General features: G+C 41.1%; 1 protein-coding gene across 2 annotated transcripts; it reads right to left on the bottom strand.

Annotated features, from left to right (window-relative positions):
• Positions 1-2,150: 2,150 nt before the first annotated feature.
• Positions 2,151-21,727, bottom strand: MRPL22 (mitochondrial ribosomal protein L22). Of its 2 annotated transcripts, XM_075164265.1 has the most exons (8): positions 21,673-21,727; positions 21,547-21,592; positions 19,495-19,630; positions 17,492-17,557; positions 16,891-16,968; positions 15,972-16,041; positions 14,533-14,764; positions 2,151-8,844 (listed from the first exon to the last, which is right to left on the bottom strand). In XM_075164265.1, exons 1-7 carry the CDS (start codon positions 21,698-21,700, stop codon positions 14,553-14,555), a joined length of 636 nt encoding a protein of 211 aa, XP_075020366.1. In that variant the 5' UTR covers positions 21,701-21,727; the 3' UTR covers positions 2,151-8,844; positions 14,533-14,552. The 2 variants fall into 2 exon arrangements, with proteins under 2 accessions (XP_075020366.1, XP_075020364.1); XM_075164263.1 differs by lacking the exon at positions 2,151-8,844 and having other exon boundaries at positions 14,474-14,764.
• Positions 21,728-21,788: the final 61 nt, after the last annotated feature.

Genomic DNA, 21,788 nt, shown 5'->3' with positions numbered 1-21,788 from the left:
TCCTGTCTCTGCCTTCCTGAAATAAGTCATTAACTGCATTTCATCTGTTCAGTTCCAAAATCCTCAAATTCAGCTGCAAAAAATGGAACCCCTTTGATCTTAGATTGCCGCTAATTCATAATTGATAACCCAGTCTGGAAGGAAGGGAAAAGCTTCGTCCCCATTAGTCGTTCCACTTAATATGTTCTGGTGCTTCAATTATGCAAAACCCAACTCTCAGGGTCTGACTGCCTTCCAAAATGTGAGTCAATGGGGGAAAGAGAAAAACCCAGATCGAATTATTCCAGCTGTAAATCTTTGTAATAGCATAGATGTCACGAGAGTGATATCCAACACTGAACAATTCTGTTTGTTTTCTGAGCTGTTGCTTTGTAGAATTCCCAAGGCATCCATTAACGACTTCAGAGAGCTCAGCAGAGAAGGACTCATTCCCCCTCACTTACATTTTTTCGGTCAGGTCATTAGGCTGCTTGCTGTAATGACCCTTTTTGGCCCAAAGCACTAAAAGCCTTGGAGTAATATATGACCTGGTAAGCGAGGAAGCGAGAAGGAATAATTAACACAAGTCATTTTTGCTTTTTATTTTGTGGAAGAGAAACTGTCACTTCTTTCTGAAGATGTTTGAATTATAAATGTTAAGAATATGAGCACCGTGAAGAAAACAGTAACGTGCAGACATCACTGGGCCACAGCATGTTTTTCTACTGGGAGACTCTGACAGAAGCAGGACTGTGCAGCAGGAAACTCAGCTAAAAAAGCAATATGCCTACATCACCTCACATGTATATATGAATATATGAATAGATATGAATAACCAGCAATCAAAAATATGTATATGAGTGTACCTGTGTTCTGTCACCCAGCAGGTTGTTGGGCTTAAAGAAGAATCATTTGACTTACATTTCTCTTAGACAAAACTTACAACCACGCAGCAAACTCCCAGGAATCAGGGGGAAATTAAAGACTGCAATTGCGTAGGTGCTATTCAAATGAGAGCTGATTTTAAGCATAGGACGTCTCACTGAAATCAGGTGGATCACCTGTTCAGAACATTTCAGTTCCATAGTTCTCCAGAATTCACCCACATTAGCACAAAAAGAAAAAATGTAGCTTGATTTTCTACTGGCTTGTGTCGAGTGCCTGATGGACTTCATGCTCTAGGAAGATGTGAACTCCAGTTGAAAGTTTTCCTGGAGAAGGACCAGGACAAGGTCTCTTTTCTGGAGGTCATCACAGCTTTTCTTTTTCAGGTGCTTATAGGATCTTTTCTCTACCTGTCAGTGATTTTCTATAAACTTCATTCTCTTCCACACTTGTTCTCATCTGTCAAACCGGTCAACAGGTCCTGACACTGGGAGATGGACAGAGTGCAAAGGCATAAGCTTCCTTTCTGTAGTAAACTGTGCCAAAGAAAACCACAAATATTTTGCAACAGAAATTCACATCCTCTCTTTTCTTTTATGTACAGTGAGTTTCCCATAGCGACAGAGTAAAGTCAAAGGCTTAGAGCAAATGGAGGAAACATCTTCACATTGCATTTATTGCCAGAATATGTAAAAGCCATCACATAAACCTCCTTGCATTTTCTGGGCCAAGCCATTAACCTCTTACAATGCTAAATCTATGGAGTTCTCCAGGCTTCCCTTGCTCTGTTCTTACTTCCCTGCCAGAACCCTTTCAGTACTTGGGAATTGCGGGGTAGACCATGTCCCTTATAGATAGGCAGATGCTACCTGTCCTCACAGACCACCCCCTTTTCTTTCCTTCTTCTTTGTCATGTGCTGCAACCCACCCGCTGTTACTTTTGCCCTCCTGGCATTCTCATTCCCCCCCCAAATTTCCCCTTATTTCTCAAGAGAAAAATATGCCTCGGCTTTCACAAGTTGATGAGAGCAGTAGACTGTCACCTTGCTTCCTTGGGCAGTGCAGACCCTTCCCCACAGCCCAGGGAAGGGGCTGTCCTGCAGGTGACGGGGGTTCAGAGCTCTGGCTTTGCTGGCAGACTTTGGCAATCCTGTCTCGTGGCCAGCAGGATGGGACCATTGATCCAGGGCCAGTTTTTGCCTTACATTTTGCCTCTCCTGCTTTGCTGCATGTTCTCCTGTTGTTTTTATTTTTCACAGACACCTGGCAAAAGAAAAACAACCCTGCCCCTCACAGACATTTTAATAATTCATATTCAACTTCAGTAACTGCAAGTTTAATAAACAAGTACTTATTAGAATACAATCATTTCTTCTTAAAGCGGTCAGTTTTTAGAAATGAAATCACAATAATTACCTCTAAGAATATGTATGAATAACAAACATTCAGTCCTCCTGTTTTTGTTGTTTTGCTCATTTACATGAAAGCCTTCCCCACTGTTCCCCTTGCCTTTGTTTTAGCAGAGACTTTGCTTTTAATTGGACTAAATATTTAGCTGGGTTTAAACCCAAATTTGTATGTAAAAAAGCTATACGTAGCAACCAGCTCATCCTGGAATCCATTAAAAATAACAAGAGGGACTGAATTGAGATTATTTCAAGAGCTCTCTTGCATTCATAGGAAAACAGATTTGTTGCACTTGCAGAGAAGCTCTCCCAGGTAAGGGAGATGCAGGCGATAACATTGAGTTCTCCTGGTTTTTCCTCTTGCCCACAAAGCAGAACCATGCGAATTTCTGAGCTAATTTCGTACCTGAAAAACAGCTTGCCATGCACTGATAGCCTGCTATCCACTTCTACGCCGAGACCGATTTTACTTTAAGCACAGTGGCATACCAACACTGTCCGTTTCTGCAGGCTCCTTCCTTCAGCCCTCCCTTGGGATGCTTTGCAGGCCCCCATGAAATTCAACTTAGTGCTAAATGGAAGCAATGGAGAATACAGTAGCCTGCACAAACCTAAAATAAACCAGACGTTGTTCAGTGGCAACTACAATAAACACACCTGCAAGAGCCAGGAAAGCAGATTGAAAAGCTGACTTAAATATCCAGAGAAGGTAAGCCCAGTGGCCTCAGCGTCATGCTGCAACAGGGGGGTTGACCACATCCCTACCACCCACCCTAGCGAGCACAGCCATCCTCTCGCAGGGCTCCAGTGAAATTTGGGCTCACCGCAGAAGAAGCGGCGTGTTGCCCGAAGGGCAGACCACAGTGCCAAACTGCAGCCTGCCACCTCAGCTGCCACCCCTCTGGGAGGATGCAGGCTGTGTTTTCGTTGCAGGGGAGGCTTTTTATTATTTCTCTCACTTGAAAAATTGCTATTTTCATAAAGAGCATCTTTCCTGCACTCCCACTCACAGCAAGAAAACAGAAAAGTGACCTGGAGACCAGGTTTCTCCTTCTAGCATTGGCAGGGGAAGTTTCCCAGTAAGAAAAAGAAACTCCACCTGAACAAAGATAATGCATTGGCTTTGGGGACATGTGTTGTGGAACTGTTTAATGGAAGAAAACATGGGGGGAGAACAATTTTTACTTTCTCAGTGGGGGAAAATAATACCTTTATAAGTCAGAAGCACACACCCTGAGGCTGTGGCTTAATTTTTGAAGGGCAAGTCCTCCACTAAGACTTGCCTTGCTGGTTGCCCTGCAAGTGACCTCATACAGCAGTCCCAGAAGAGGCCTTGAAGTCATCATCTCCAAAGGCACAGGCTCTGATGTGCCTCCTGAGATAGTCTGCCTTCCCAGGGACGTTTAACTCCACAGCTACGAACAGAGGCCAGGGTGAAGCAGCAGCATGTTCTCCCGTGTCGGGTAAAGTATGGCCTTTCAGGTTGCTCTTAAAACAGAACACCTTCCTTTGGACCACAGGGGCATACGCAGCTCCAGCTTAGGTTATTGGGAAAGGTCTGTGCTTAGAGAGGCCGTGATTACAGGCCAAACGGAACAGGCTAAATTTGTAGTGGTTTTGAGAGCATGTTTTACTGACTGTCGTGCACCCTTAAGTGTTGAAAGTCTGTTGATCCTAAAAGGTTCAGGCCACTAAACAGAAGTCACAGGAGCCAAGGTGGTTTTCTTTGAAATCTTTCTTCTAGTTGCTTACAACTTCCAGCTCTCAAACTAAATGAGCTGAAGCTTGGCTCTCTGTAGATAAAGGTCTTACATTTGCACTATACCAAAAGAGCTCCCAGAGCTCAGAGTAATTCCTCTGCATCATGCAGATTCCTCTAAGAGTTAATCACTGTAAAGCACAGTGGGGTCTTTTGGCGAAAGGCACTAAAGAAGTCAAGTCCCATTTTTTCTTACAGATTCCACATTTCAAGGTGTGGGTTTTTTTTTCTAAAAGCGAACTGAAATGAATTGAACATTAGCGTAGCTCAGTTCTGTAGTAGATCCTCAGCTGATATATTAACATAGCTCTGACCCATATTCCTAATCCACACCTTCTTGCCAAGCCAGGAACGGATCTTTGGTGGTGAAACACAACCAAGAGGACTACAGTTGACTATACAAGCCTTGGTTGCAATGAGGTTGAGGACTCATCAATTCACCTTCATTTTGATATCCCTTGCTCCCAGTCTAGAAGAAGGAGGAGGCTTTTATTTCAGTATCCTAGAGTTTGTCCACTCTCCATATGAACTCAAAAGCATTTTATAAGAGCCTGTGACTTGTCTTCTGCCAACTCATCTTCCCTGGTGCATTGGCATAGAAGCGTGCTGGGCAAATGCAAAAAAATAACCAACAAAAAATAATGACCATGTTTGGATCTAACCTAGTTTGGGAATCCCTGGGATGCAGGGGAATTTGAACTGGCTATCCAGTTCCGGCTGTGTAAAAAAGCCCTGGCTTCTTTGTAAGCTTATTTATGTACAGATCAAACAAACAGACTTCCAAGTGCTTTCATTTAACTTTGATGCCAAACTTTGATGTCTTCACCATTTACAGTAATCATTTTTATGTGCATTTAATATTTTTTTTTTAGTCCAAAATGCTATACATAAAAAGACCAACTTCATTTGAACTATGCAGCATTTTTGCTATTTAAAAACTCTGCATTTTTAATTTGTTTCTTATCAGCAGAGTGCTTCTGGGGCAAAGAGAACATCAAGTTTTTAATGCCTTTCAGTTGATTTAAATTAATATTTTGTTTGTATTCAAAAGAGCTGGCTAATAGAAGGGCACTGACATTTTTTCACACTCTTTCTCTGGCTTGTGTTATATGCAAAATAATGGTTATTTCTCAAATGTTTGGTGCTTTATTCCATGATGAGTACCCAAAAGATGACATTTCCACACAGTTTAATCCACTTAGATAATTGTTCAAAAGCCCTGTGCCCAAGCTGGGAGGAGAGGCACCCCAACCTCTCAAGATTAAGATTTAGATGGTAATATATCAATCCTTTGCTTTAGAAGCGAATGCCTACCTTTGTGTGCTTGAAAGCCCTGTCCCCCCAAAACAACAAAGTAGGGGAGCATTTCTCTCCCTAGTTCTGTATTTCTGGCCAGCTCTCTTCCAAGAACATAGAAAGCCAGAGTTAAGAGGGAAGCTTTTAATGAAAAGGGGCCTGAATGATTTCTATTGTATTTAATAACCATTTCATCATTGTCACTAGATGAAAGTGCTGTATTGGATTCCATAGCTGACAACAGTGGTGAGGTAGGGGACAGTCTTCAATTAGGAAGCTATACCCCTCTCCTTTTAAAACTGATGCAGGAGGACGGTATCTGAAGTTACCTTTTCACTGCTGAACACTCCAGCTAGCTTTAATCTAGGAAGCTCAGAAGCTGGTAGCGATCTAGTACCAGCAGGATGGAGCTCAATTCGTATTTATCATTGTATTTATCAGAATTAAGGTCAGAGTGAAGCCATGGTCATATTGCCTAGAAATCTTCCAAGATTCTGTTAAGACGACAGTACTAGATGACTGCTGAGGAAGCTGGGAATATTTCCAGCAGGCATCTGCTATCCAGAAACTGGCTGAGTTAACTTAGTACAAACACAACACTCGGATTCACCTACAGGATTCACTAAACAGAGATGAACCCTGGGCTTCCAAAACCAAAACCAGCTTTTTAAGTTGGGATTCCTGCTATGCTACTCCTCCTAAGTAACCTTCAGCTCACTGCATCAAGAACATACCTTCAAGCAGGAAGAATTACCACTCTGTTCTTGACGTACCCACATATTGTACCAAACATTTTCTTTCTTTGTGTTTGCGTATATACACTGTTATAACCCTAAACTTCCCCATGGGCCTGACTGCTCTGAGAATTTAATGGGCACAACCGATTTTTTATGTTCCTCAGTTGAAACTACTGGAGTCAACCTGGACCAGCTGTGCAAACGAGTCAGCAGAAGATCACCTGCTTAGAGCAAAGTCCTCATGAAGAGCATCACCAGGAAGAGAATTTTGGAAATGCTCTGGAAGCATCAGGAACTCTTCTATCCCTTTGGTTAACAGGAAGCAGTTGAACAGCTCAGAGAGGAGTCAGCAGAGATGCAAGCTCTCAGATTTTTCCTGCTACAGTTAGCACAGTCACAGACGGGATCTACAAATAAAGTCTGGAAAAGGAGGGAACTCAGAGGAGGAACGTAATTACATAGCTGAGTCCCACAGAGCACAGACTACTGCAGTGTTAGCACTACATTTTTACAGAAAGAATCCATTTATGCCATTATCCAAGAGGATAGAGTACAGGGAATAAAGTTTTCCTCTCTAGGGCAGATGAAGGAGGAGAACACTGAGAAGCAATCATTAGTAAAATAATTGGCTGCCTGCTTTGCACAGTTGCCACAAAATGTTTACGCTGTCAGTGCCATGAATGTGTTTGGCTTGCCAAAGTCACAGCTGTGCCAAGGAACTGTCTACTGCTGGGGCTGCTGTTGCATTTCACCTTGTAGGTATATGATGCACCCCTGGATTCCCCTGCTATCCCAGGCACTGTATCAGGAAAATGTATTATTAACCTCCTTCCGAAACCTAGAATTTTGGCCCCCATGATTCCTATCAGGAACAAATATAACATCCCAAACCTACTTTTAAGAAATGAAGATACTACGCTGTCTGATAAAGGATCTGAATTAAGTTGTTGGGTTTTTTTTTAAAGTAGTAGTAAGTTGGAAGCGTCTGTATTTAAGAAAAAGAAAAAGACCTGTTGTTTTTTCTGCTGTAGATAGAAAGAAATGTTAATGTCTTGCGTTCGGAGACAATGATACTGTGTTTATTGTACTGTGCTGAAGTAGAAGTGTCACTTCATGAAAGTATTTTTGTTTGCTTTTCCCCCTCATTTTCCAACTAACTTTAACAAAGCACACTTTGAAGAAGGAAGGATGACTTTGTTTCGTACCAGAGAAGATGGACATAAAAAAGAACTCCTAAGACACCCAGAAGAGGTAACTAAGCACAGGCAGTCATTGCAAAAATTTCATGAAGAAGCCTCACTTATCAGAGAGAAATCATATTAAAGAAGGATATGGTCTAGGAAGGAAAGACGTGCACCACACAGTAACTTATTCATATACTTAATGTGTAAAGAAAGCTTCTAAGAGCACAGTCCTGAAAGATGCTGCAGGCTCCCTGCAAGTTACTGCTGCTCTCAGTTCCAGTGGTAATGAGCATACTCGGCACACTGCAGGATTCACCTCTAGCGGCTATCTGATCTAAAAGCCAAACTGTTAAATGAGTAAAATCCCTGCGTGCTAGATCAGGACATGAGAAGACAGCCTGCGTTGCTAGAGATTAAGATTATCAAGTGAATAAATCTAGCATGTGGTAGATAAAACAAATACCCATTAAAAATATAAATCTCTCAACACTAGGAAAAGAAATGCATTCCCAGCACAGACTCTGAAAGACTTCAAAAAGACAGGCATATCCAGCATCAGAACTGATGGAGAAGATGAACAATAACTGCTTTCCAAGCATCCATCCCCACAAAAGTAGTGAGCGTAAGTCCCCAAAAGAGATAGATAATAAAAGCAAAAGACAAATGAAGACTATCTATGAAACATCTAGGGCTTCATGAGAACAGCTGGGAATCTCTGCTTTGAAATGCGACATACTAGAGACAAACCCAGACATTTCTAGCTACTTAGCCAATAGTTTAGTTGGTATTGCCTTGATCTCGGACAGAAATTTTCACCGACTTTTGTAGGTAAGAGAGGTGTAACTGCACCAGACTTCTGACCCTTATTCTTGACTCCAGTCAGCCCAAGGTAAACCCAAGTTTCACATCATTTTGTTCCTACCCTTCGCTGACTTTGGAAATCACCTTCCCCTTCTAAGGGCACCACAGTTCCAGTTGTTTCACACACAAATTTCTCCAGGTATGTCTCGGTCAAAAAGGTGCCATTTGTCTTCCCTCATTCAACTGTCTGCAACCACATTTCTACATTTACCTAACTCCCTGGGTACACCCAGGATGAAACTTAGCAACAGCGCTATTTAAAAGAGGTTGCTACCAACAGGGATCTTGGGTGGCTTCCCCAATTCACATGGACAGGGCAGACACAACATGGCTAGAGTATATGCATGGATATACCATTGTAGCATAGTTCTTCCACTACTATAATATAAGCTCTATGTAGAAGTCATCCCTAGTGATCGAACCTTTCCAGCTCAAGGTTCGGTATCTGTAGCTTGTCTTTTTCTCTCAAGAACCACGTTACAGGCTCCAACTCAGGGCACCTCTGCCACAGCACAGACCGTTGCAGGTTGCTTCTGCCTGTGCTCTGAGCTGACAGAATATGAACCCATCCAGGTGGCCTTCAGCCAAGAATACTAACCCGAGTAAAAGCCTGAGCCCACTCCTGCTGGGAGGCCCCTGGCTGCAGACTCAGGACTGCCTTCCCCTGCCTGTGCAGTCAAGTTCTTCTTTAGACAGTCCAACGTTCAGACTCACTGAACTGGTGACGCTTTTCAGGCCTAAATGAAACAGAAAAGGACTTTTTAATCCAGTGGAGAGAACCAGAACCACAAGGAATAGCTGAAAGCTAAGGCCATGTAAGTTATGATACAGCACATTGACAAAAAGCATTTAGTTGCTGGAAGGAGGTGTCCCACCTTCATTCTGCACCACAGTGGGGTTCAGCTACATCCCCTTTCTGGTGAAAACTTCTGTCTTTTGTGATTTGCAGCACTTTTAAGAATTTTCCAGTACACCTTGCTGTACTGGAATGATTCAGGGAATTCAAACTCCAGAAGAGAGAGGGTAGCAGGATGAAGCTTATTATTAATGATTTAATCAGCCATTTGTGGGGTTTCTGGGTTTGTGCCAACTCTACCTTCAGTTCAGGACGCACACCGTGTGAGGGGGAGTAGGACTTCTGTGCGCTCTCTCAAGCGGTTCCATTACACCCGATTTATAGCATGACACTACTTGTTCTGGCCCATAACCTTGAGCTTGTAAACTACACAGGGAAAATTTACTAACTACTGAGTTCATCTTAATGCACTGTTGGGAATTTTAAGTGGGGAAAAAAGAAGGCAAGGAATTGGGGGCATCTAGAAGAGCTGGTTTTGAACAGCAATCCTTTAATGGCCCAGTACAGTGCACCTCACAGTCCACTCTGTTTTCATTTAATTAAAGTTTTAATTTACATGGCCGGCATACAGTAAGGACCTATGTTTGTCTTGCTCTGAAGAGATAATCAATAGGAGAGATGTAGACACATTTCACTGCTTATTACCTGCACACATTGATGGAGTTTACCACAATAGCATGTACAAATGCCTTTACTCCACTCTCAGCTAGCCTAAGAGTTTGATTAATAGCAGAAGCCAGAAAACTGTTTTGCAACTTTTCTATTAGGAAAGAAAATTATCATCCACATAACAGAACAATTTCATACTGGTAAAGGAGTCCTCATTAGTGTACACAGAAAAGCAATGAGAGCTGGAACACAGGTGCCACAGGTACTTACTGCAATTCTGATGAGCGACCTAAAAACGACCTGGGATTTGCATGAACATCAGGCTGAATGTAAGCCAAGAACATGCTCTCATCACAGATACAGCAAACTGCATGCTTGGCTCTATTAAAAGCGTGGCCAGCAGACTAAGGGAAGTTACCTCCCTCTCATCAATGCTGGTGAAGCTGTACCTGGAATATTGACTCTGGTTTTAGGTCCCTCACTGCAACAGAGGTGGGGAAACTGGAGAGGGTACAGCACAAGGGCTGGAGAACTACATTTATGAGGTTGAAGCTGGGCTTGTTCATCCTGCCAGAAATGTGGCTAGCAGGGTGGTCTGATAGCAACAGGAGAGTTACAATGTGAGAGTCAACCACTTCTCGGTAGCACAAGGCAATAGAAACAAAGACAAGGACAACAGAATACAGCTTGGGAGGCCCAGGCTGGCCTTTGCAAGAAGTTTTCATAGGGAGAGTAGCATAGCATTAGTGCAGGCTACCAGAGAGGTGGCTGGATTTCCAATACTGTTAGACAAAGACACAGGTGACTTGATGCAGCATTGACAATGGTCCCCACTCCAAGCTTATTTTAAATAAAGATGTCACATGGATACAAATATGGCTTAAGCCTCCATTTCATTATTTTTGCATTATTTTTGGAGGAAAGAAAAAGGGAGTGAATCTAGGTTCATATATGACAAAATTCATTTTACCACAGAAAACTTGATGGCTGTACTACTGTGCAATACACAGAGGTAGCACCCACAGATGCAGTAGTTATTCAGATGCTCTGCCCCATGTTTTGTCTTCAGTTTCAAGAATGCTCTGTTCAAGAGTATTACATACTTTCAGATTAATTTCCTGAGCTAATACCCTGAGGTGGATGCCTCATTTACGCAATGTAAAGGTACATTCTCCTTGGCTCATTCTCGTCAATGGCAGCCTGCCCTCTGTATTAGCGTACAACTTCCTTGAAACAAGAAGAGAGTGTTGATGTTATAGAGCAAATACAAAATTAGCTCTGCATTTGCTGACTACTCCCGAGAGATCTCTTGCTCCTTACTTCAGTCTAAGTACTCAAAAGTCAGTTCCTGGAACTTTCCCCTCCTTTCAAGTTATTTCCCCTATGTAAGGCTGCAGCCAACGGTAACTTCCGTGATTATTATTGCTATTACAGTCTCTTACTTTGTTTAATTAGTAATTATTTTAAATTACATGGCTGAAGTACAGCTGGATAGATGTCATTCAGCAAAAAAGGCTTGTTCTTTGAAAAGCTAGAAATAGGGGCATTTTCAGCAGGACTATAGCTCATATGGTGAAGAATGTCACACCTTTTTTCTGTGGTTCACTGAGGATATTAGGAGTAACCTTATTTCTACTTCAAGGAGAATTCTGTTTGCAAATTACTTTCCAGCATCCCACCAGTGGATTTTCATAGGGACTGGCAGAAAGGAAACAGTGATTCCTATTGTTCCTTCACTCCAGCGACTGAAGGAGGTCCCAAGCATTTCCGCAACGCGGAGGTGGCAGTGCTGTTATACACCTCCCATTTGTGCAAAGAGGGGTAATTAGAAGATGCGCGCACTGCGTGACCTTGGTCTAGTCAAGTTCATGCCAGGTACAGCAACACGGCTGAAGCACTGGGCAAAACATGCCTGTCTGCACCCAGGTACCACCTGAGCCCTAACATTGTCCATCTCACCACAGCATTTTCCAGTACAGACCTGACGAGAATCGGAGATCTCTAACTGTCCAGTTATTGTCTATCACACTCACGTATCCTCCTGTATCTTCCATGTTTTCAAAAAGGCTGATGATCACTTTATAACCATATTCATGAGTCTTTCCTAACTCTACCTTTGATGAAGTACCTCCTCAATAACTGCCCAGGAGTTTTTAAAAAGGAAAAAAACCACATCCAAAAAGACATCAGGCTGTCTGACAAAAGTACTTCAACTTTCTCACTGAATACTTCAAATGTTTATGAACAAGCTCAACAGCAGGTTTTTAAGTTTCTTCAATTAAATCTCACATTGCTGAGCACAGCTCACAGTTCTGCTCTCTTCCGATTTCCCTCAAGCCTTACTACACCTTCACGCATACTTGCTCCTTCTCCAATTTCTGTAACATCAGCACATACATACGTAAGTGGTGAGTTTACAGTGCCCCCAGACGTTACTAATAAAATTAGCATCAGGTAGAGGCCTAGATGCCTCTCCCCCTCCCTCTGGTGATGGCTCATTTAAGAATGTTCTTTTATTGGAGGTCACAGTAATAAATGATCTTCTGGTAAAGACTTGTTGCAGTTAGCATGGCATTTTCTGTCTGAATCCATACCAAATATCTAACTGAAGTGTAGATGTACTAACTACCAAGAAAGCACAGTAGAATCAAAAACCCCAATTTTTATTTATATATAGAATTGACGGTATAAAGCTTTATCACTAGATCTTACTGAAGGTTCAGGCAGGTTCCCATACCAATGTTCTGATGCACCCATCACAGAAACCACTTCAGACACTCTTGTTGTCCCACCAGTGAAAGGCAGGGATCAAGCCAGTTCAAGCCCCTCATCTCACCAAATATTCCATCACTGTACTGTTACAGCCATGGCTGTGGAGCTTTCTTAGCCAACAGCATAGGATGCACTATGGGTTACGCATCTTTAAGAAGGCAGAAAAGGGTACTAAGGAATAAGAGGAATGCTGAAAAACATGTCAAAAAGAGTCTTCCCACTTATTGTTTTGAGAAAGAAAACAAGAATGACAAACAACAACCTTGCTTTTTGACTGAAAAATTTTAAAAGCCCAGGTCTGTGTGTTTAAAGGAGTGTCAGGGCCACCTGCTGCATCATAAAGAAGCTGGAAAAGACATCAGTCACATTCTCATTTCTCTTCCCCATCTCCAGATTCATAACTAGAGCAATGGTATCTATAAGGATACAATCTTGTCTCGAGGTCCAGAAGGGATCCGAAGGGATATCTACAGCATGCAGGAAAAACAAGTACTGCAACAAAATACCTGGAAGCCAGGTTTTACATGCTTAGATGACAAGTGCTTATTAAGTTTGGATTATTTTGCGATTCCTTAGTCTTCTCCCAGATCACTGACCCTCAAAAAGATGAAGTCATTCAAGTTTGCTACAACTTGTAAGAGATTCAGTATGACAAAAGAGTTTAATGGCAGCTGGCAGAACAAAGCACAGCTGTTTATCATAGCACACCAGAAACAGTTCTTCAAACACACATCAGGGACTACAGAGATAGAGAGTTTTATCAGGAACATACCTTTCAGACAAAAGTTACTAAATCGTGGCTTTAAAGCAAGTAATGCATCTGTAAGTGCACTGTAGGAAAACAGACTGCAAATAAGCACCCATTAATGGTATTGAGCCATGCATGTAGGTCTTATGTAACTTCACAATCCGCTAACACTCTAAGATCATGAGACCCTTTGGTAGCCAAAAGAAACAGCTGTATGCCACCTTCATTAAGACAACAAAGATAATTTGTTTGCTTATAACTGCCCCTTTGCCATCATTCAAGTACTGATCAAAGTAAACACACGTAAGAAATGCTACCACTAGTTGGTGTGGTAAAAAGACCCAAATCAGGTAAGCAATCTATCTCCCATTCTAATGTTCCCAGAATGGAAAAGAAAGGTCTAGATGTCAGACATTTGCAGAAACAAGCAACTACTCATTCTCTTTTTATGCTGATGTTCATGATCTCTGGCCATCTGAGTTGAAAGCTTGACTGGGTGAAATGAGATTCCCTCTATTGACCTCAGTCTTTTTCTCCTCAAAGTAATGATAAAAATGGGATTGTTTTCAGAGAACTGAAAGCCTGATTTGTATATGCCACAAGCCATTCTGTATTAAATCCATTGAGCATTTTACTTGCCTCAACATTACAAAAGCAATTTGTTTCCAGACTGCAGAATAATTAGTTCACTCTTCACCAAGACAAGCTTTTCTCCATGTTGTGCCTGTTACCCATACTGAGTTTCCACAGAGAACAGCCTGAACTCCATGCATGTATCAGACTATTAATGCCATGGTCAGAATCAAGAACAGAGTTTCAACATGCTGTAAGTTTTCACTGCCATTCCCTCTCTGACAAACTAAACATTGCCACCTACCGACTCTGTCAAAACCTGAACTTCAAATGATTTTTTTATTCCCCGCTCCCAGACACTATGCCTAAGATGCACAACACAGGCTGTAAGGAAAGAGCATTATGGCCCAGATAAAGAAACCGTAAATTGATGCCTGATCATCTCAGCTACTATTGTTGCTTGTTTTGTTCCACTGTTGTAGCTACCTTAAGGTGTCAAATTTTAGTCCAAGTCTTGATCTTGCAACGTGACTGTCAAGCACATTTTTACAACAGAAGACCCAACCATATATAACAAAGAGACAGCTGCATGGGTATGAGGACACAATTCCTTACAAGCTTTATAACGACACCGTATGTTCTAGATTTGATAGTCCAGGGTAGAGCTTGAATGCTGTGGTCCAAGTAACTCAGAAAAAGTAACATCTGTTGCTGCTTTTCCAAGATTTTTCCATACCTATGGCTTGACAAATAAGAAAAAAGCTGATGATCATTCTTGCATCATCCAGCTCCAGCAGCACCAAAGACATAACTAAAACATGATTTTAATAATTCTTTTATATAATTACATTGGCAAACAAGAAATACGTATATAGTCACAAAAGTTTTCACAGTGTATTAACAAGGGTTCTACTTCGCAGCTGCTGCACATATTCTTTTGCTTGGTCAAAACCAGTCCTTGGTGGCTCTGGAGGAGGAGGAGGACCTTCCACCAACTTCACAAAGTAATGGCACCTGACGATTTTCATGATGCCAAACATGCCTTTGCCATGGTAACGAATCCGCTTCACATAGCGGCCTCTGCCCGTCATTGACTCAGCTGAAGGAAAAAGGCAGGGGGGAGAGAAGACTATTCAGTCAAGAATAAACTACTACACATCTGCAACTGAAAAACTGTCTTGTCAGTGTATTTTTCATGACTGCATATGAAAAGTTAATTCTATTCGGGATTCTCTCCTTCACCTTTTTTCTATTACATTTAGCAGATTACTGCTATAGAGGAACCCGTGAGTTGAATTAACATTCTTCAGGAGCACCAAAAAGGTGAATTTAGAAGCCATGCACGCAAAGATAAATATATAGTAAAGGACAAATCCAAAGGAAGCTACACTGAGCGCTTACTAGATTATATAGCTCTGAATGTGGTATTAATTCCATTGCTTTTCAGTAGTTTGTATCATGAATTCCTGTAGAAGTCTTACAGACTTCATTTTCCCTCGTTTCTCCCTTTATTGCATTCATCACGGGTATTTTCATTATCTACACATCCAGTCCTGCACTAGCAGATAAACCTTCAAGCCTGGAAGGCTCGAAAGAACTCTAATCAAATCTGCTCTACAATCCACGTTACTTTAAGCTTATGAGGTCAGCTTAATAACATTTATACCATATTTGGCAAAATGGGAATTTTTTTTCTTTGGGCTTAAAAGTATACCACAAGTAAACATTTCTCTAATATTTTTCTAGGCAGGAAAGTGCTGTAGTTACTACAAGCTTATCCTGTAATCATCTATAACAATGCCCTTTTAAGAAGTCTACTGTCAATATTCATTTACTTTTGTACTGTTTCTAAGAGAAGTTTAGATTCCGATCCTGCAAAGCTAGTAGTACTAGCCACAGACAAAGCTTCCAGCATCTATGTTCACTGGCAACATTAAAAAGTAGTAACAGTTTGCTTTTTGTTGTCTAGTCTTTCATAATCATGTCAGGCATCTTTCCCTTCAGGACTTTCTCTTTCCACATAGGGAGCAGAAACTCCATTCTCAGATGAATGCATCTTAAAAACAATGCATCCAGCAGATGCCAGAAGATCACCAGTCAGACACCAACCATAACAAAATAATGGCTGAAGGCTCAACAACCACACTAACTTCAGTTGTGCTGTAAGCCGGAAGCAAGTGCCTGTAAGTTTACTAGAAGTTAACTATTCATTTCTGCTGATTTGAGGCAACAAAACCTTGTTAAGGATAAAACATTTTGTAGGGTAGGATGACATTTTTCTGCACTAAAATAAGAAAAAAATGTACCTATATGTAAATTTGATTTGAATTCCACATTGTGATTTCTTACTGCCATTTCCTGAGCTTCTAACAAAACCTGTAACAAAAGGAAAAGAAATGGAAAAACTGAGTAGGAATTTAAGCAATGCTACTTCTTATCTCTAGATAACATGGAAGAAATTGCAAGTTTAAGTCAGTTACAGAAAAAGTATTCTATAGAGATCAAAACTGTTAAAAGACAGACATCTTTTACCTAAGCATGTTCTTTACATACAGACTGAAAAGCTTCACGACAACTTTATTACATTTTTTTGGGAAGAAAGGAGTGGAAAAGATGGTTCCCACCAGCATTTGTGAGCCTTCCATCCATGCACCTTTGTCTAATTAGGCAGACTAGAAACAAATGCCAAGGTGGGCAAAATGAACTTAGGCCATTCAGTATTTTCAGCTAATACAGGATACTACTTTTTCATTATTATGCTAGAAATCAATGCTTTGGCTACAAAAAAAATGAGTAATTTGAAACTCCTAACAACTACAGTGTTTGAAAAGCTTTCATGCCTTCACAGAACTCCATCCTTTCCCTGATGATATCCTTCATCTCTTGCCATTTTAAGAACCAAAGCACATAAAAATAGCAGCCATTAGTGACAAGGATTCTGTGTTATTTACCATGAACTTAAGACCAAGCATTGCTAGAGAGGGTACCCACACATAATTTATTGTCATTACAAGTTAAAACAGCCAGTACGAGTGACCTCTGCATATTCATAAGTCACAACATTATACGATGGCTACAAAAATATGTTGTTTGAATGTGCTCCCAACAGGCTTAACAGAAACATAAGTAAACATAGAAATAGAAACATCTCTAAACTTCTGGCAATAGGTACAGATTTTAAAAGTTTTCTTGAAACTAGGAGTGTTAAAGAATACTACTACATACCTCTTTGATCACCTTTGCTCCCTTTTTATCATTAAATTCCAACTGAGCAAGAGCCTGATCAATGGACATTCCTTTTATCTGCAATCAAAGTGTTAAAGTTAACTTCTGCAATTACAAGTATTTCCCTTCTCTTATTCGGAAGACAGTATTTAAATTATTTTGCCATTACAAAGAGCAAATAAAAAAACTTCAGTTTCCTTAATTACCATTTCTTTAATGTAATATCTCACATACAGAACTTTTGAGCTAAATATCGAATAAATCTTGATAAAACATTCTATTATTTTTTTCTTCAAGAGAAAACCAGACCATTACTATCCTTCCATGTTCCCCTTGCCATCTACTATTAGGCAGAAACCATTATGAAAATTCTTGCACAGTGCGTAATCTTCATATGATCCTGAGTACACATTTGAGAGCATACTAGGATAAAGAAGCTAAACCAAACTACAAACAACTGTTCACTTGCACGGATGCATGCTCTTTCCCAGGACTCTTATGAAGATGCTGACTAGACTGTGATTCAACTAGGCTGTTAAGGCAAATACAGCAATTAAATTTTGCATTCTAAGAAATACAGTACAAAGTACTTTTTGCTTACCAGTTTTGCCAGATACCACATCTTATCTTTGCTATATTTTATTTCCCTCCGACAGTGATATATTTCCTAGGTGCAAAAAAAAAGTTAGAGGACCAGTAATTTTGCTGTGAAAACAAGAACGAAGCACACATGTCTGCTCCACAGTCTATATTCTTACTAGGAATAAAATAACTAATACTCCCCCTACTATCCTGTGAACATACCAAATCAGGCATACCTTTAACATTTGAAACCGAAAGCATTATAAAAAAGTAGCTAGCACACAGAAAATTTTAATACAATCTTATGAGAATTAGTTTATAAACAGAAGTCCCTGAAAAGGATAATCAAAAGATTTTTCATCATCTTTTCCTTTCCTCCTCCCCACCTTTTGAAGCAATCTAAGACTGACATGCCCATTCAGTCTTAAAAACATTACTCTGCTGTCAAGTCAACTTACTGGGATAGCAACTAAACAATATTACCAGAATGAACTTAATTAGCTCTTCAGAAATGAAGAGGGTTTCAACTTTGATTGGCATGAAGAGCTATCTCCAAAGACCCATTTAACATTATTACTGTACCAACAGGGGCTAAAACTAGCTAGTAAAATTTAACATCAATACGAATTTGAAATAGATGGCATTCTTTATGAACAGGTGAAAAACTGATTTAATAAGTAAGTTGGTCAATAACCGCATTTTCACATACATTGCATTAGTCAGCACAGTACACAGCATGTATTTCTACATCCTAGGCCATAATCTTCACAGAAGCGATAAATGCTCATGGACCACAAAAGCACAGTCCAAAAAAATCCTATTCTTTTGAGATGCAAATACTTTACTTTGCTGAGCAGTGTGCCTAACAGAGGCCACAACACATTAATTCCCAGTGAAGAACAATTACAAAAATGGAATTCCAAAGTATCAGTTCTTGAGAGTGAGGAAATACCAAATTCACCTAAAATTCTCCCAGGCTGTGGTGTAAAGTGGCACTGATTAGTCGCTTTAGTTTTCATGTGTAACTTAAATTAAGAGGCTTGTTTCAGTTCACACTTAACTGTACATCCCAGTTATAAACTCATCAGTAAGAGGGGATAGAGAGAAACAGGCAGAAACCTGCTGTTATCAAAAACTGATCTGTTAGGACTGCCTTTAAAAAATTGACCACGTTACTTATGGTGACCTTTCCCAAAGTTGTCTGGAACGGTCAGCAGAAAGCCCTACACTGAGCATACAGGTAACAAAAAGATTTTAGATTCTTTGCTTCAGTTTATGGTTAGTAAAACACAAGTTATTGTGCAACAGACTGAAGAAACAACCCCACTGTACAGTATAAAATGGTTTCCTAAGGAAAAAAACTCCTGCAATCATATGCCACATCTGACTCACATGTCCCTCCGCACCTAACTTTAGGACCTCTCAGTCCATATTAAACATTTCAAGCAAGCACTATGACAGAAAACAATCTCTGAACAGCTTCATTAAAGGCAGGCCACAGCAAGAGGCAACACATTATCAGATCTCAGAGAAACTATAATGCAGAGAAATTAAGACATGAAAAGAGTGTGCACTCTATGGTACCTCCATCAAACAGGCACCACTAGTTCCACTACTCAAGTAAAGTTGTGCACAGAAGCAACAATACAATCATGTTCTTCTCTATTTATTTACTGTCAGTACAAACAGAACAAGTGTATAACGATACATCCTTGGTAACTTCTACCTCCTTGTAGTTCAGAGACTTCCACAAACAGCGGATGGCACCTTTGCAGTTCACACCACATATTAGGTAGGTGATCAGCTACAAGGAACTTGAAGCTCCAATATAATTTAGAAATGGAAAACACTCAAAGTGATGTTAACTTTTACAATATAAATATGCCAAACTGACTAAAATCTTAAATATCAAATGAATAAGCTATCAAACTAATGCCTTGTGGAGTCACCCAGAGACAGTGACAATCTGCTCAGAAATTGCTAAACATAAACAGGTAAGGAAATCCACAGGTGTATCCTTACAGCTGGTCTGCGAGGTTCTCCGGGCAGCTGCGGAGGGTAAACAATCCTGTTCTTTTTCTCCCACTTCCCAAACTTCTGCAGAGATGTGCTTGTGTGGATGCATGACAGAGGAAAAAGGCTACCGGATGCTAGCCACCTGCAAGACAAGACCACAGTCTTTGCTGCTGAACACAAGAGTTCTTTGTCCCTGCCCAGTTTATCTGGAAAATTGTGAACTTACCTGTCTTGATAAAGAGAACTCACACATTTGACTACTCACAAAATAAAACTGGTCAAGCCCTCTATAGTTTACATTGAAAGGGCTTTTTAATTGAACAAGAAGCCTCAGGCTTCCTAAAGCAAACCACAAACCATAAGTCACATTGATATAGCGTGAGAATCCACATTGTGTGATGATCTGGGGACACTTAAAGACACAATCACCTCTTTGTTCTTATGTGGGGTTCATTACTCATACAAACAATTTATATCTTTCCCAAGACTAGCTAGTACTTATTTAACTCTTACCAATAAAATTTTTAGCAGTAAAAATTTTAGTTTTTCAAGGGACTGAGTACCAAAAAAGTATTATAAGTTTGTAAACATTCATCCCTTCTGATATTTGAAAGAGTAGACATTCTAAACAACTTTCAAAATGCAGTCAGGTCAATATGAGACAGCTGATAGCAAAAAACTATACTTTTCAGTCAGTTCACTCACCTCAGATTCAGAAAAAAACAAGCTACATTTTGCCCCCTGCTGACTAGATAAAGCAGTACTGGGCAGCCACTCATAGCTACAAGAAACAATGAAGACCAGATACCGTGAGTTTTACTAAGGCTTAAATGGCTTTGTGCCAAACTGTGCAAAGCATTTTAAAAACGACTGGCAAACAGAACACGTTGATTAGTTTCAAGAGGACGCTGTACACCTTATGAAGTTTTCACTTCCCATCAACAGGGGGTAGCATAACATATAAATTTAAACGTTATGGAATATTTTTTCAGATATTTACCAAAAGTGGTTTATTTGCTTAATACTTAAAAATTTTACTCATCAAGACAACAATTCATCATCACCAGACGTAATATCATCAATTAATACAGGAAAATATTTGACAAGCACATGAATATCATTTTGCAATTTAACAACTTAAGCTATAATGAATTAAGTATTGTCTTCTTGGTATTAGCAGAATACATTAATACCTTCGACAAACCAAGGAATCTTACATTTCCTCTATCTTAAGGTAATCCAACCTCATGCGAAGAGCAACTCTACTTATCATAACTTTATGAGAAGAAAGAGGACATTGTAAGCAAAAGAAAACTGTGATAAGCCACAAACAAAAGTATACATTATATATGGATGAGTAAGGAGAAGAGGAAAGAAAAAAAGCTGAGCACCTTTCTAGAAAGAATCATGCATAAACATTAAGTGGGAGACATACAGACTAGAAGAACTGAGTAAAACAAGTGATGGCATGTAACTGTTCAACTGCAGGTAGTAAGCAAAGCACAGGCAACACAAGCCTATTTCTTCTTCCTTCAGTGACACTGGTCTCTGCAATTTATCTCCACAGACTCTAGCAGAGACCAAAGCTCTGCACTTTGAGAATCCACATCAGCCCCTCTTCTGAAGTCAGGGATACAGTCAGCAGCGACCAATGCTCCCCCAGCACAACTTCGCCATTCCTCCAGACTGAGGGGAAGGAGCAGCCACTACAGAAGAGCAATGACTGGGGGGAACGCAGAGGGGAGCAACAGGTACTACGTTACAGCGACCTACACCATAAAGCCGGAGGAAATCGGGATGCCCGATGGAAAGGGGTCAGGAGAGAAAGACAGACACCCCCATCACGCCACCATCTCCAAGTACATAGGAAGACGGAGGCACGAAGCGACCTGTTCCCCACAGCTCCGGGGCAGGGCCAGAAGCCAGCGAGAAGGCCGAGCCAGGCGACCCGGCGAATCTCCAGACCCGAAGACTCCCCGAGCGAGGCGGCCCGAGTCCCACTGCCCGGGGCGCCGGCGGAACGGCCCTTCTCCACGACCACGGCAAAGCCAGACTCACCTCTCCGGCCGCGCCCAGCTGAGGAGACCACACACCCAAGCGCCACCTGCAAGGAAGCAGCACAGTGAGCAAAGAAAAAGCAGGTGAGAACCCCCAAAACCAGCGCTCCGCTCCCCTCAGACTTGCCCGCGCCGACCGCCCGCCGCGCCGCCATCTTCCCCGCCTCGCTTCACGGCAGGCGCTCTCGGCACACGCGCAGCGGAGCGTGTTCTTTGCGACGGTTTGCGACGGCGTGCGCGGCG

The sequence above is a fragment of the Calonectris borealis genome, chromosome 15 (genome assembly GCF_964195595.1).
Source record: "Calonectris borealis chromosome 15, bCalBor7.hap1.2, whole genome shotgun sequence".
Lineage (NCBI taxonomy): Eukaryota > Metazoa > Chordata > Aves > Procellariiformes > Procellariidae > Calonectris > Calonectris borealis.
The sequence above is the reverse complement of the archived record's forward strand: the minus strand, read 5'-3'. Positions and strand labels throughout refer to the sequence as shown.

Excerpts from the sequence above, each read along its gene's own strand:
- MRPL22 (XM_075164265.1), bottom strand. The coding sequence starts at position 21,700 with ATGGCGGCGCGGCGGGCGGTCGGCGCGG. Across the intron at positions 21,593-21,672 it reads GCGGCGGGCGGTCGGCGCGG|GTGGCGCTTGGGTGTGTGGT; the intron begins GCAAGTCTGAGG and ends GCTTCCTTGCAG. Across the intron at positions 14,765-15,971 it reads CAAATCAAATTTACATATAG|CTGAGTCAATGACGGGCAGA; the intron begins GTACATTTTTTT and ends TTTTTCCTTCAG.